At 55.2% G+C, this 15,718-nt stretch overlaps 1 protein-coding gene across 2 annotated transcripts in view; it reads left to right on the top strand.

The window, feature by feature from the left end:
- CCDC88C (coiled-coil domain containing 88C) overlaps nt 1-15,718 on the top strand; it is a 131,311-nt gene that overhangs the window by 94,512 nt on the left and 21,081 nt on the right. For both annotated transcript variants that reach the window (XM_039232513.1, XM_039232514.1), the window contains exons 16-23: nt 1,046-1,173; nt 2,375-2,516; nt 3,476-3,664; nt 4,789-4,950; nt 6,078-6,355; nt 9,796-9,939; nt 12,230-12,416; nt 14,255-14,400. In XM_039232513.1, coding sequence (XP_039088444.1) covers nt 1,046-1,173; nt 2,375-2,516; nt 3,476-3,664; nt 4,789-4,950; nt 6,078-6,355; nt 9,796-9,939; nt 12,230-12,416; nt 14,255-14,400 — 1,376 coding nt within the window. The remainder of the gene's footprint in view (nt 1-1,045; nt 1,174-2,374; nt 2,517-3,475; nt 3,665-4,788; nt 4,951-6,077; nt 6,356-9,795; nt 9,940-12,229; nt 12,417-14,254; nt 14,401-15,718) is intronic.

Here is a 15,718-nt window from a genome sequence, read left to right as displayed (position 1 = left end):
AGTGGTCTGCGTGTGCCGGGGGCGGAAAGGAAATCGATTTGGTGAACACCAGGAAGTCTCCATGTCCATGTGCAGGAAGATCATGAAGCGACGGGGGAGAGAAAGCACTAATACGACCCCTAGTCCCTGTCTCTGGAAGCAGAAGGCAGGTTATGCCGCAGTCCCAGAGTCGCAGCGGCTCAGCACTCCGGGGGCTGACTTGTCACTCACAAGAGTCTAGGTGACTCCCCAGGACCTGTCATCTGTGCTGTGACTCAGCAGTCCAGGCCGCTTTGATTTATGGCTCCGCCTTCTCAGCACCAGACTTAGGTGGTTGCCAAGGCAGGAGAAAGGCAGCTGGGAGGTCACCCACCCACAGCACGTCCCCCCACGGCTCGCTGGCCGGAGCTGCCCGCCTGGCTTCGCCCCACTGCCGGGTGCCTGGGATGTTTACGATGAGCTGATGGGGCATTTGGCGAGCACCACTCTGTTACACTGCCGTCCAAGGCCTGAGGATTTGGTGGTGGCCAGCTTGCGTGCCAAGTAGCTGTGGCACTGGGCAGAGAGCAGTACTTTCTGGAGAGCTGCGAAGGTGGCGGGAGTAGGGTGGGCCTACGCACACCCAGTGAACCACCTAAACCAGAGCAAACTGCTTTTGCAGAGGAAACCACAGCCAGAGTTTAAAGTCAAGTCTTTATCTCTTTTGTCCCCTTTTCTGTTCCACATTCTCTGCAAGGAGCATTTAATTCCATTACTCCCCAGAAAAGGTAATCGTGTTAGAGTTCAAAGCCCTTACTCAAAGGTCCACATAAATGGCGTTTCAGAAACGCACGTCCTTCCTGTATCGCCACGGAGTCTGGTCCCCTTCGGTGCTGGGAGGCTGGGAAAGCGCGTCGCCCCTTCCCTTTGGAAGACCCCCCCTGGGGTTCGGCTGTCCCTTTGAACCGTCTGCTCAGCCTTCGGACACCTGAGTCAGCCACGACTCGGGAAGTCGGCTGCTCGGGCCTGCGCCGGGCCCTCCCTGCTGGGCTCCCGCCCCACGCGCACCTTCTCCCTGTCTTGCCAGGACCTGGTGCTGGAGAAGCTCAGGAGCCAGCAGCTGACGAGTGAGCTGGACAGGCTGAGCCAGGGGCTGGAGAAGGTCGGCCTCCACAAGGAGCTGCTGCTGCAGGATGAGAACAGCCACGGCGACACGTGAGGACCTCCCTGCCCTTCCCCGGGGCCCCACGGCACACCCCCAGCTCTAGCGCTAGGTTCACTCTGCTCGCCTCGGGGCTTGCTGTCCTGGAGTCTGTGTGAGGGGCTGGCGTCCTTTACAGAGGGTCTCCCTGGAGGTTCGCAGGCAGGGGTGAAAGGAGACTCTCATCCAGGGGAAAGCCGCCTTAATTTTTTTTAAGAGACTTTTTAGAGCAGCTTTAGGCTCAAAGCTAAGTTAGGGGGAAGGTACGGAGAGTTAATGCTCTGTGCCACTGCCCCTCCCCCAAAAGGCAGAGCCTCCCTGTCATCCGTATCCCCCACCAGCGTGGTGCACTCGAGGACCCATCATCACCCGAAGTCCCCAAGGTACATTGGAGTCGCTCTGGGTGGTGGACACTCCGTGGGTTTTGACCCTTGTGTAATAACCTGTTCTCTGCCGTCGGAGTGTCCCACAGAATGGCGTCTCTGCCTGCACATCCTGTATTCCACTCCTTCATTCCTCTTTTCCCCCTCCCAGCCCTTAAATCTTTAAACACTTCACTGTTGCAGTCTTTGCCTGCAGTTCTTTCCAAAAACGATCTCGTTGTTCAGGGAAATCCAGTACCATGGACTTTTGCTGAACTTGTAACTGTCGAGATTCACAGCATGGATGATGTGTGACCCACTGACTTGGTGTGATGAAAAGGCTACCACTTACCTAGCTAGCATTGTAATCTTGGGCAAATGGCCTAATCTTGTTTGTTTTTTTTTTTTTTTATGTTTATTTTTGAGAGAATGAGTGGGGGTCAGGGGACAGAGAGAGAATCCTAAGCCCATGCCGGGCTCAGTCTCATGAACGTGACCTGACCCAAAGTCAAGAGTCAAGCTGCTTAACCAACTGAGCCACCAGGGGGCCCCATGCTTAGTTAACCTTTCTGAGACTGAGTTTCCCCATCTGTAAAATGGCCGTGATAAGACCTCCCTTTGAGACTATGCCTGTAAGACTGCAGCAGTGACAGTTCATTGGAGGGGGGTCACAGGTGTGTTTCTGCGGGGAGCCCCGAGAGGGCTCTGGGTGATGGATTTTGGCTCCTACAGTTCTGTTGCAGAATAACAGAGGAAATGCGCTTAGTGGAGGAGACAGGTGTTGGTAGCTGGGAGACAGGGAGCTTGTGGTAGAAGAAGCAGATAAGTACAATTGTATATTTGTATTTTTCAGAAAGCTCAACATTTTGGAGGACAGAAATGACTCAGCGTTAAAAACGACATTGGCCATGAAAGAAGAAAAGATTGTGTTCTTAGAAGCTCAGATGGAAGAGAAAGCCAGCCTGAACCACCAGTTGCAGAATGAGCTCCAGGTGGTAAGATCCGGCCCCCCCCTTTTCCAGCCCCTCACCTGGGGGCAGCAGAGGGCTGGCCCGGATGCCCATTTCCCTGGAGCAGATGTGCTGAGATGCGGGGTTCTGAGCGGGGGCTGCCTTCCAATCCTGTATCAGGGCTGGACAGAATCAGAGGCCGGGGAGGAGAGGAGGCCACATTCAGAGCAGCACGGAGTCTGCTCGGCGAGATCTGGGACACTGAGGAAAGCTGACGTGAGCTCGTGAACATCGGGACCAGGCAGAGACCGCGAGTCTCATGGGCACCCTTGCGTGGGATGGGTGGGCGTGGGGGCATAGGACCCTCATCAGGATGTCCGCCTCCCAGTGCACATGTGTTCTTCTAGCTCTCCTTCTCTTTTTTTAAGCAATGGATTTATTTTTGTGAGAGAGCATGAGCAGGGGAGGGGCATAGAGAAAGGGAGACAGGATCCAAAGTGGGCTCTGCACTGACGGCAGCGAGCCCGATGGGGAGCTCAAGCTCCAGAACAGTGAAGCTCATGACCTCAGCTGAAGTTGGGCGCCTAACCGGCTGAGCCACCCAGGTGCCCTTCACCTCTCCTTTCTGAAACCTTCACACGTTTCTTGGCTGCATGATTGAGCAAGGAATCTAGAGCTGGAAGGGGCTTTGTAACATCACCCGGTCCGTATTCCCCAGGCTCACCCCCATTTTATGGAGTGGACAGCTGAGGCTCAGGGAAGCGAGAAGACTTGCCAAGGTCATGTGGTTGAAGTTGAGACGGAGGCAGATATGTCTGGAAGGAGGGGGAGTCCAGGGTGGGTTGTGTGCATTCCCCGCAGAGCAGAAGGAGGGTGTCTGGCTTATCCCTGGAGCCAGGTGAGGGGTTGGGTTTGCTGTGGGGCCATCCTTCCAGCCATGAACTCGGAGCTCTGAGCCAGCCTCTTCCTGCCCCAAGTCTGCTTTCCCTGCTCGCACCCTGCAGCTGAAGACCGAGTGTGAGATTCTCAGGCAGAACCAGCAGGAAGGGAAGCACTTGGAGAACTCTTTCAGACACCCTGTGGACCCTCTGGTCACCGGTCACCAGGGACAGGAGCCCTGGGGGCCCGGCCACAAGGAAGCCACCATGGAGCTGCTCCGAGTGAAGGACCGGGCCATCGAGCTGGAACGCAACGTGAGTGGGCTGCCCTGCTATAGTCGCTCAAGAGAGCGCGAGCCGCCCAGGGGACCCTGTTGATTGTCCCGGTGACAGGCCGGCGTTACCGTAAAGGGCACGAGATGTCAGAATCTGTTGAGATTCACCCAGATCTGGCTGAATACTTCTTGAGTCATCCTGGCAAGTCCTGTGAGCTCCTTGTCATTTGTGATCTCGTCAGACTTTCTAGTGGAAAGGCGCGCGTTTGCATTTTCCCACGGCGAATTCCTGTCTGCCTGCCCACCAGGCTTGGCCTGTAGCTTGTTCACCAGCCCCGTTTCCACAGTGCTCCCCCAGGGGTTGACAGACCGTGGCCTGCCAGCCCACAGACATGCACTTTGTTTATGTGTTGTGTGGCTGTCTTCCCACCATCGTGGCAGAGGTGAGTGGTTGCAGTGGAGACCACATGCCTGGCAAACTGCAGAATTCTGTCCGTCCCTTTACAGAAGTTTCTGATGCATGTCTAATGCCCGATGTTGTCGGACTCTCCCAACAACCTGGTGAAGTAGGTAGTGAGGATCTTTATCATTTGACAAGTGAGAAAGTGGAGACAGAGTTTGAGATTCAACCCTGTGCCCTGTTCTAGTAAGAGATAGATAACCCGTGTGTCCTGGCCCAGTTGATGGCATATCTTACTTGGCCTTTCTCAGCCTCCTGGGACACAAACCGCCTTATCCTGCCTGCTGTCACTCCCTAGTAGGGTGAGGTGTGGCCACAGGCTTTGACTCCCTGTCCTGTGGGAGAAGCTCACAGAAATGCGGGGTGTTCAACGAAAACAGAGAGACGCGTTACAGAGAGAAGATAGCACAGCTGTAACCCCAGCTTGCCTTGCACGCAGATGCTCAGGTCTGAAGCCCCGTTGCCATGACGCAAATGCGTTTCTGTCTGGAAAGCACATACCGTAAAAAGTAGCCCTCTCCCCTCACCCCCCAATTCTGTTGATTGTCTTTTCCAAGAGGGAAACGTTACTTCTCTCACCTGGCGGGTTCTGGCTTTAGTCCCCAAAGCATCAGGTCTCGAACGTTCCTTCAAGCCCAGTGCCTGTGGCCGGTTAGCATCTCCCGAGCTGGTGTCTGACGGCCCCGTGCTTCCCTGTCCCCTAGAACGCGGCTCTGCAGGCCGAGAAGCAGCTGCTCAAGGAACAGCTGCAGCACCTAGAGACCCAGAACGTGGCCTTCAGCAGTCAGATCCTGACGCTGCAGAAGCAGAGCGCCTTCCTGCAGGAGCACAACACCACGCTGCAGACCCAGACGGCCACGCTGCAGGTGAGTGAGGGCGCAGCCACAGCCCGCACCGCGAGGCCTGCCTCGCCACACGGGCTCCTCCGAGCGTGCGAGAGCGGGCTCACTTTTACTTTGCGCTGGCGCATTGCAAACGGCGGCATCCAGCTTCGGGGTCTTTGAAGGTGATGCGGGTTTGTAGTAGTTTCCAGTGACTGAGTATGTGGCTTCAGGACTGAAAACTTGCTCTGCTTAGACTTGCAGATTTGCCTATTAAAGTCTCTTCCTTAAGCATTTACTGGGAATGACTTGGAAAAGAGGTTCCAGGCTCAGTTAAGTCAAGTTCGTAGGAGTTAACCGGGTTTACTTACTATGAAACCTGGCAGAGCCTTTGTTAAGCTAATGTGAATTTGTAATCTCCATGAGGGACGTGTAGAGTGGCCACCAGGCTTTTGAGAGCTTCTAGCGAAACTGGTGCTCCTTGCCACGTATTTGAGGATATTGGTTTTTATTTACGGTTAATACGTTGCGAGGAAATGAATTAATCGTTCGTTAATGCCGTTTCTGAGAAAAGTGTTTGAAAATACAGAACATGGCTCAGGACAGTAAACAGGAAACCGTTAGGCAAAGACGTTGGAATTTGTTCTCTTAAAATAACAAAATAGGATATTGGTTATTGGCTGATGGTTTTGGTGGTGGTGGTGGTGGTCTTCATCTGGGTTGGACGTCGGTTTTGCTGGCCCCGGAAGGAGTCAGGCAGTGCTCCCTCCTCAGTTTTCTGATGGTCTGGGATGTTGTCGGGTGGTGGTCGTCAGGAAGTCTACACCGTTACTGGTTTTCTACTTGTTCTAGGGAATAGGTGTGTGAAAGTAGCCCAAGCGGGTGCCCAACAAGCTTATCCACAGGAAGGACATAATTGGCCCCGAAAGGTCCCATGTGGGGAGGGCGCAGGACGAGAGCCCCCTGACAGTCTGGTGATGCCTCTTCCCAGAGCCGTCTCTCGAGTTCAGATGGAACTGCCCTCAGCGGCCGGGTGTGGGCTGTCCCGAGGGTCCCTGTTGTCTGGGTGACAGCCTCCGGCTCTTGGCGCGGTCCCTGCCAGCGGGGACACGGGGCGTGTGGCTCCCCGGGGCCCTGCCCGCGGTGAGCCGGAAGCTTCTCCCTCCCGGCAGGTGGAGAATTCCACCCTGAGCTCGCAGAGCGCCGCGCTCACCGCGCAGTACGCGCTGCTCCAGAACCAGCAGACGGCCAAGGAGAGCGAGAACGAGAACCTGCAGAAGCAGCAGGAGCGGCTGACGGCGGCCTACGAGGCGCTGCTGCAGGACCACCAGCACCTGGCGGCGCTCCACGAGCGCCAGTCCACCGAGTACGAGGCCCTCATCCGCCAGCACAGCTGCCTGAAGACGCTGCATCGGAACCTGGAGCTGGAGCACAAGGAGCTCCGGGACAGGTGCGTGCGGGCCTCGGGGCGCCCCCTCCCCGGGCTCGCGTCCCTGCGCCGCGCCTGAGCCTTCCCGCGTTTCCTCGGACACCCCGGCTTTCCCAGAGGGAAGTCCATCGAAAGTCGCACCCGGGGGTTGGACGAGTGTATGCAGCTGGAGGCCGAGTGACGGGGGGGGTCCCCGAGTGAGAAGGGGGTGCCGTGCCCAGTCCCGGCTCCGGGAGACCCAGCCTTGGGGTCCCTGCTTCCCTGAGGATTCGCACCGCCTCTCCCTTCCTCTCCCAACCGTTCACCACCGCTGCCATTTTAAAGTGACACGCTTGCTCCCTCGGGCTTCCCCAGCCTCGTTTTCCCAGCATTCCCTGGGATGCTCTTTCCAGCCTTCGATTCTGGCAGCTTGTGAATATATAGAAAGCAAACAGAACAGCATAGTGAAACCCCCGTCTGCTCCTCAGCCATACCTCTCTCTCCCCCTGCCTGTCCTCCTTTCCTTTTTTAATCTAAAATTTACAAGCATTGAAACTTACGGATCTTAACTTGGCACCCCTCACAACGGAGCGTGCTGGGTTTCGCATACACTCAGCTAGCGTTGTCCGAGCTCCTCCCCCCAGCAGATCCCTGAGCGCTCCTGGCCCCTGGGTGGGTTAGACAGGACCCGGAGTCTGGTGGGAGGGGTGCCGTGCACCTGACCCTGACCCAGGAGACAGCTGTGTTTCTACAGAGCGGCGGGCGCTCGAGCCCACAGAGCTGCATAGGAGGGAGCAGTCGATTACCCGCTTCCCGTGCTTGTCCCATGTCCTTGCTGGCAGCGTCTCCTTTGACTGGTCTTGGTCGTTGAGCTGCAGTGTTGTGAGGGCTTCTGAGGATGCCGAGGGCCCAGAGGTGATGACATTCAGTTAGTTATTTGCTCGCCCATTGCTTCCGTTTCGCCTCTGGGCTCCTCTGCCCACAGCTCCTACGTCAGGGGCTGCTGCGGCCCCTGCCCCTAGTGAGACGCTGCCCTCCAGCCCCAATTAGCGTCTTGTGCCTCTGGGCACCTGCCCTCCCCTCCCCTCCCCTCCCGAGCCCCTCCTAGGGTTGCACGGCGCCCGGTGAACGTGTCCTGTGTGCCCCATGCTGTGTCTGGACCTGCTAGCGATGCCCCCGGTCGGCTAGCGAAATGGAGCAAGAAGTGTTTACAGAGCTCGGAACCGTGCTCACCGGGTGCTGTGCATCTTGTCATTAACGTCCTGTTCTGCGTTCTGATCGTGTCTCTGTGTTCTTTGTGTCTGTTTAGAGGGCGATGGATTTTGCAGGTGGAGTTTGGACTGGCCTTGAGGGAGTTCACTGTTGTTTCCCCTCTGGCTCCCCGTCAATAGAGCCGGCGGAACTACTGTATTACTTGAATTGTCACTGGCTGGACAGAGGGCTGGAGGCCCCGGGTCTGTCTGCAGTGGGGCTGTGGCTTTGGGAGTGTAGGTACCTGGGGCACGGGGATGACGGCACTTTTTAAATTGGATGCTTGTTTCTTCGTTCCTTTAATAAATACTTCCTGGGTGCCGTGCCTCGTACCCATGTTCAAGGTGAGCAGGACACACGGCCTCTGTCCTGCAGTTGGGTGCTTACCCGTGGGCTTGTCCAAGACCCGACCGCGGGGAAGCAGGATTCGGGGAGCCCTGGTCATCTACCTGTGGCCCCACTTTGTCCAACCTGGGTGGCTTTCTTCAGAATTGTTAGTCTGGACGAGAAACGTCACCACCTGAGAAGCCAGACGGAGCCTCTGCTCCCAGCCTCAGCTTCTCCACAGTGCGGCAGACGGCCACATGCAGGTTTGTCATTGAACAGCCACCTGAGTGGGCTTCCGAGTCTGATTTCCCGACAAGTCCTGGCTCCAGTCAGGTGGGGCCGGTGGAGCTGCTGTGGGGTCTGGGGCACAGGAGTGGAGCTGTGGAGACTGCGGGCCACCTGTCACGCTGTCGGTGACCAGGAATGAGGTCTGCAGAGGACGGATTTGCCCGAATGGGGACGATTGAAAGGTGGTGCTGTTGTGCCTGATTCGCGAGTCCCCTGACACCCCCGAGGAGCTGACACCGATGCAAGTACAAAAGGGTCTTTATTACAAGCTCGAGCAGGGGCTCACCTGCCTACCGGTGTTGTGGCAAGAAGGTGAAGCCCGGAACAATAGCAAACGGTTTTTATGGGGTAAGGGACGGGGGTGTTACAGTGCACACGTTGTACGTATAGCATCATCACATAAGCACCAGTTACAACACCCATGGTAACAGCTTTGACCATTCAGTATCTGTGAGGTGTCCATTACTTTTGGCGGGACCCAATCATGACATTTGAGAATCCTTTGAAAATGACCAATAATGAGGTGAGTTCAGAGGGCCCACGTGGGGTTCAGGCAAGTGGTGAGAAATTGGCTAGTTTGTACAGAATAACGGTCTACAGTTCCCAGCCTTGACTCAGACCACAGGAATGTTTTTTGATTAGCTGATCTGAGGGCGGTCCGAGGATGGCTTTAGCCTTGAGCGATCTGAGGAGTTGGGGCTACGTGCAGCCCGAGGTTGCTCTTAATGGAGGCCTTAATCTCAAAACGATGTTACTTAGGCTCTTCAGTGCCTCTGTCGTTCCATGGATTTTGGGGAGACCCTGAGTCATCTGTGAACAGAGACGTTTCCAGCAAGTAGGAGGAACAGCCTGGGCTGTGAAGGGGTCCGTCCTGTGCTCTGCTGCTGCCTCCCAGAGACGGCCGCGCAGTAACCCACAGAGACTGAGGCTGGAGAAGGAGAGAAAAGTCCAAGTGGTGGGGGAGAGGGAGGGCTGGGGATCCTGAGAAAAGGCTCTGTGTGTGTGTGTGTGTGTGTGTGTGTGAGAGAGAGAGAGAGAGAGAGAGGTGGGCACTGGCAGCCGTTAGGCTCCACGAGGCAAGCCTCTGGCCTGGCAACAAGACCAGGCTAAGAACGAGGAGAGAAGGGCAGAGGGCTTGCCCAGGCCCCAGTGAAGAGGGTTTAACTGTTATGTTATGTGTGGTGGAATTCAGCTGTTTATTTTGTGGTTTCTTTTAGATGTGTTTGTGCTTAGTGAACCACCTAGTAACGTAGCCATAACTCCCGAAGGGAAGGGCTCAGGGCACAGGAAACCTAGCTCTGGTGTTCCCCAGGCGGCCAGAGGAGGAACGGCTGCCTTGACGGGGAGTCTGAGGGACCGAGGAGACTTGTGGGGCTGGAGGACGCCCCTGGCCCCGACGCCTCTCCCGGCCACCGGTCTCCCACTTTTCTGCTGCCCTGCGTCTCGCCCTGCCTGCTCCCTGCCCTGTCCCCCTCCAGAGAGAGGCCTGTGCAGAGAGAGGCCTGCAGAGGAGCCCTGCCTTCTGTGGGCGGCGTCGCAGTCCTCTGGGGAGTTAGGCACCTGGAGGGGAAGAAGGCCCCCACCCAGGTCCCAGCGAGTGTGTTCCCCTCCACCAGGCACGATGACATGCTGAAGCGTCAGGCGGAGCTGGACGAGCTGGAGAAGGTTCTGCACACCGAGAGGGAGGCTCTGCAGCAGGAACAGAGGACGGGCGCCATGGCTGTGGACGAGAACCAGCGGCTGCGGGGAGAGCTGGACAGGTGAGCTCCGTGCGGGGCAGCTGCCGTCCAGGATTTCACGCAGACCCGCTCAGCCCGCCGAGAGGAGGTCACCGGGGGGCTCCTGGCAGTCCTGTATTTTTATGTTTTTATTTAAAAAATTTTTTATTTAGTTTTTGAGAGAGAGAGAGAGAGAGAAAGCATGGGTGTGCATGCACGAGTGCAGGAGGGGCATAGAGAAGGGGAGATCCAGAATCTCAAGCAGGCTCCAGGCTCCGAGCTGTCAGCACAAAGCCCAACGCAGGGGCTTGAACTCACGAACCACGAGATCATGACCTGAGCCAAAATCAGATGCTCAGCTAACTGAGCCACGTGGGCGCCCTGCACTCCTGTATTTTTATAAACCCTGTCCTGTTCACAGCTGGGTGGCACAGTTGAGCGAGGCCTCTAGCTGGTTGCTGGGATGGAAGGACGAGAGACACATTTCATTGGGCACAGACCCTCATCTGATATAGGCTGCGCGGCGATTTCATGAAGGACACACTGTTGATCCTTAGTATTCACACATTCCCTGTTGTGAATTCACCTCCTTCCTAAAATGTATGTGTCCCCCCCAAATTGATGCACATGGTGCTTTGATGCACGTGCCTGGGGTGACATGGTACCTGAGTCACCAGATGCACACATTTCAGGCCAAGGTCCTGCAAGGGCACTCTGCCTTCCTATTTGAGTTCTCGTACTGCGAATAAGCATCCTTCCTGTGACCTATGGGGTTTTCGTATTTTTATCCTCTTTCATGGCAACTTTACTCTTTAAAATTCTCACCAAGTGCAGTGCTGAAGTGTTGTCCTGTGCTCTATGTGCAAGGCTGTGATGGCCTTAAGGGTAAAGTAGATGTTACAGAAGCTCTGTTCAGGTAGGACCCACAGTGCTATGGCCGTGAGTGTATTGTAAGAGGTGTGTTTAAACTATAAAATAAGGGGATGCCTGGGGGGCTCAATTGGTTAGGTGTCCGACTTCGGCTTAGGTCATGATCTCATAGTTTGTGGGTTTGAACCCCGCGTCGGGCTCTGTACTGACAGCTGAGAGCCTGGAGCCTCCTTCAAATTCTGTGTCTCCCTCTCTGTGCCTCTCCTGTTCACATCCTGTCTGTCTCTCAAAAGTAAACATTAAAAATAAATAAGGAATGTCTTGACCAGGTGACTAAAATGTAACCAGAGCACACAGGAACCTATACCGTGCCTTTTCCCAAAGAGCAGCGGTTCATTGTCAGTGGGCTTGGGGACCTTGTAGCGCGTCACTACCTCAAATAATGAGAATCAGCTGTACTAGTATTGTTCCCCGCTCCACCCCCGCCTTTTTTGATAGTTGAGAAACAGGCTCAAAGGTGAACACATTTGTTCAGAGTCAGGGTTTGAATCCGGGTTTACAGCAGTGACCACATAAAGCCACTTCCCCTCCACGTCCTTGCGTAAATGTGCACTGGGGCCACATACACGGGTACCTCTCGTGGCCGAGGAGACCAGGCCCGTGGGTGAGGGAGTGTCGGCGGTGGGCGGACAGTGATGTAGGGAGCACACACCAGCTGAAGCTTGTCAGCCGGGCGGCAGGCTCACCGCTGTCAGGCCGTCTTTCCATTTTATGCTTTTTGCTTAAGAGAAACTGGACATGAGAGTATTGGTGTGTGGCTTTCAGGTTTTTATATATTGGCACGCTGATCCATTCAAAAGAAGCATGTGGGGCAAACAAGACACATCTGTCTGTGTCCAAACGAAATCCGTGCCTCTCCAGTGACTGGAACTTTCTGATCCAAATCTTCCCCCGAGAAACCCCAGTCAGATAATAGATATGATGATTATAATTTTAGTGGATTTCCATAAGATCCTGGCATCTCCTATTTTTTTTTATGTCAGGAGTTGAAATTAGAAAGGAGCTAGAAATTGGGAAGAAGAGCCAGACATAGACACAGGATTTTGGAACAAAAATGTTCTGGTTCTAAAAAAAAAAAAAAAAAAAAAGATGCTAGCAACTGAACCCTTTTTTCCAAGTACGTATGCAGAGAAGCCAAAGCTTTAAGGATAAAAGACATAGCAGGAATGCTCTGTCAAAGCAGGTGTCTGAGCCTGCCCGCTCTGTCCCCCCCAGCCCAGTGTGGGGGCCCTGGGGGGACCCTCACAGAACCCCAGAGAACCCAGTTTGAGCACTGTCGATTTTGTTCAACTCCCTCATTTCACACGTAAAAGAACCGAGGCCCAGAGAGGCTACCCTCTTGGGTAAGGTTGCACAGCAGGGATGGCTCTTCAGCTCTTGGCCTGTGGCTCTCTGCCCCCAGGGTCAATTTCCTGCACCACCAGCTGAAGGGGGAGTACGAGGAGCTGCACGCCCACACCAAGGAGCTGAAAACCTCCCTGAACAGCTCACAGCTGGAGCTAAACCGCTGGCAGGCACGGTTTGACGAGCTGAAGGAGCAGCACCAGAACTTGGACATCTCGCTGACCAAGCTGGACAACCGCTGCGAGGTGAGTCCTCGGGACGTGGCGTCGGCATTCGAAGACCACGTGGGTGGTGGCACGGGGCTCCTGAGGCATTTAAAGGGGAGACAGACACCATGATTGGCAGAGGTGCGTGAGAAACACCTTTCTGCCTGCCCTGGGCTTCTCACCGTGTGGGGACAGCACAGCACAGACTTATTTCCATCCCCTTGGCTGTGCCTACACTTTCATCTTTGCGATTCAGTATCCACGCTCTTCTCAAGAAATGGCGTGAATGGCTGACTCTGGCTCCGGATCCCATACCCCGGGGCAGCTGGTATAGAGCTTACTCAGGAGTGCCCGGGTTTCCAGAGGGGCAGAGGTAGCCCTTTGGGGGCACTGGGTTGGAAATTGTATTCTGAGATGGCAAAAACCGTCTCCGATGAAATCATAAACAGGCCCCAGGACAGACAAGACCACAGCAAAGTGGATTGGGCAGCTCCCCAGCTTCACGATGCCCCGAGGACGGCACCGGCCCCAGGACACTGCTCCTCTTGCCTCTCGTTTGTCCAGAAACTCGCTCAGGGGCCTTTTCCTTTGAGCTCGTGGTAGCCCTGTGGGCCATCACAGCTGAGGAAACCAAGGCCCAGCTGCCTCAAGGCCCCCTGGGCTGGGCAAGGGGCATGTGGAAGAGGTGCGGGCCAGACCTTCAGCCAGAGGGAGCCTCAGCCACCATGGGCTACGCTGTCACAGGGCAGTGCGTTAGGATTTCTAGCAGACCCCAGCCTAGGGTCTACAGTGGTGGAATGGAGCTCTGTGTGAAGCCAGAGCTTGGGATTTTCCCGCTCCATCAACCATGACAAGTAGTTGGCAGACCTCGGCCCGTGAGTCACATCCCGCCCACTGCCTGTTTGTGTACAGTTATGAACTAAGACTGTCTTTTACAGTTGTAGCGGTTGGGAGAAATCAAAAGAATAGTTTGTGTCAAGTAGAAATGATAGGAAATTTAAAGATAAATTTTTTTAATGTTTATTTTTGAGAGAAAGAGACAGAGTATAAGCGGGAGAGGGGCAGATAGGGAGACACAGAATCTGAAGCAGACTCCAGGCTCTGAGCTGTCCAGCAGAGCCCGACGTGGGGCTTGACCCCATGAATGGTGAGATCGTGACCTGAGCTGACGTCAGACACTTAACCGAATGAGCCACCCAGGCACCCCAGAAATGCTAGGAAATTTAAGTGTCCGTGTCTGTGAGCAGTTTTATGGAAACGTGGCCATGCCCAGGCCAGTTACCTGTTGCCTGTGGCTATTTCCTGTGTTGCAAAAGGCGCCACCCCCCGCCCCTGCCCCGTCCAGTCTGGAAAGCCTGAAATACTTAGTGCCAGGCCCTTTGCAGAAAAGAGATACCGACCTTCTTCAGGAGCAGAGCTGCCTGCCAAACAGCACAGGCCACATGCACACGTTAATGTTTTCTAGTGGCTACATTAAAAAAGTAAAAACAGATGGGATTAATTGTAATAATATATTTTGTTTTGGCCAACATATCTAAAATATTATCGTTTCGATGTGTATCCAAAAGATCTTTTATGTTCTTTACTATTACTAAGCCTTTAAAATCTGTCACGTACTTTGGCACGCCTCAGTTCAGATGAGCTGCGTTGTAAGTGCTCAATGGCCACATGTTGCTCGTGGCTGCCAGTGGGCAGAGCGGGTGCAGAGGGAGTTCAGCTCTTCCCATGCCATTGTCTCTTTTGGTCCTTGCGGGTTCTCGCTGGCAGAGGAGGGGCGCACGTCCCCGGGCACGTGGCCCTTCCCCTGGAAGCCACACTCCCAGCAAAGGAATCACGGGATCACGTAGTGTCTGAAACGCTGTCGATCTGTGTTGTAGCTGCTCTCCCGTCTGAAGGGAAACTTGGAGGAAGAAAATCATCACCTCTTGAGCCAGATCCAGCTGCTGAGCCAGCAGAACCAGATGCTTCTAGAGCAGAATATGGAGAGTAAGGAGCAGTACCACGAGGAGCAGAAGCAGTACATGTAAGGGCGCCTGTGGGGATGACACCTGTAGACAAGGGGGGGTTCAGGCTTCCCTGGCCCCATCCAGGGCCTGTGACACTGAGGACAGAATGGCGCTGAGCCTGTTGGCATCCAGAGAGCAAGGGGACGGACCACCTTCCCCGCACATCCTCTTGGCTTCCCTGGACTGGTTCTAGGTTTCTGTAAGTGGTGGTGGTTGGCTCTTGTTCACTTTTCAAAGGCAGTGCCCACCATCAGAAGCTTCAGAATCTGCTTTTGGAATTAAGGTCACTTTTAAAACTACGGCAATGCCCATGAGAAGTATCTCCGGGAAGAATCCAAGTGGAAGGCTGAGGACAGGTGCCATAACTGGCGTCTTTCTGTCACCCGTGTCTGTTTGCGCCTGGACTGTTGGAAAGTGGGTTGTTGCCGTGCTGTGGTCATCCTCCCTCAGCTGGTGGTAGCGGAAGTGCTCGCTCTGGCCCGGGCCCCGTGGGGTGCACAGATCCGGTTCCCTGGGGGCCAGGAACTGGGAGGGCTGGTGGGCTGTGGGAGGAGCACGTCTGTGCGGGGCACCCACTGAGCTACATGGAAGGCAACATGGCGGTGGGAGATGGGGCTCTCTTGTGGACATGGATGAGGGGCAGGCAGGCAGGTGGGGGACCTAAAGGTGCAGCCCAGCAGTGGGCTGTGTGCGGGGAACATGCACAGAGCATAAGGAGGTGGGCGCTCAGCTGAGTGAGCAGGGCTTCCGTGCACAGCTCAGGAGTTTGGATCTGCCAGGAAGGATGCCATCATCCAAAAGGATGCCTGTCTAGAAGGGCCGACGAAGCTGCCAGAAACAGAAGTCTGGGGGCGAGCCCCGGTCCTGGAAACCTCATGGTTTAGAAGTCGAGCAATCCAAGATCCATCTCCTGGATCTGGGGTGATTTTCACCACTCTGTGCCATGGTGGGCGGGCTGTCCTCCCTCGTGAGTGGGAACGGCCGGCCAGCGTGGGGAACACAAGAGGAAGCTGGCTGGCCAAAGGACGCCGTCACGGTGAATGCTGGCGCGCTGGCCCCGCTCTCCAGCGTAAGGTGCTGCTGCTTTACCTTTCTGTCTTCATCTCCCGTAGCGGTGGGTCGCCACCCACTGGAGGATGGTTTACGTTGAAAACCATGCCGTAAATTTAAGGCAGGTCCGACTGATTTGACTGCCTGTAACCCAGCTGATAAAAGCTGCCAGCAGGGGGTTGGGCAGGTGCCAACGAGAAGAATAAGAGCCTGGTACCCAAGGGGGACGATTTGATCATGGTTTTGCATTAGAGAGTGTCTGCGGAATGCCCGGGTCTCAGCCAG

This window comes from Hyaena hyaena, unplaced genomic scaffold (assembly GCF_003009895.1).
Source record: "Hyaena hyaena isolate Hyena2069 unplaced genomic scaffold, ASM300989v1 scaffold_67, whole genome shotgun sequence".
NCBI lineage: Eukaryota > Metazoa > Chordata > Mammalia > Carnivora > Hyaenidae > Hyaena > Hyaena hyaena.
This window is presented reverse-complemented; position numbering and strand designations above follow the sequence as displayed.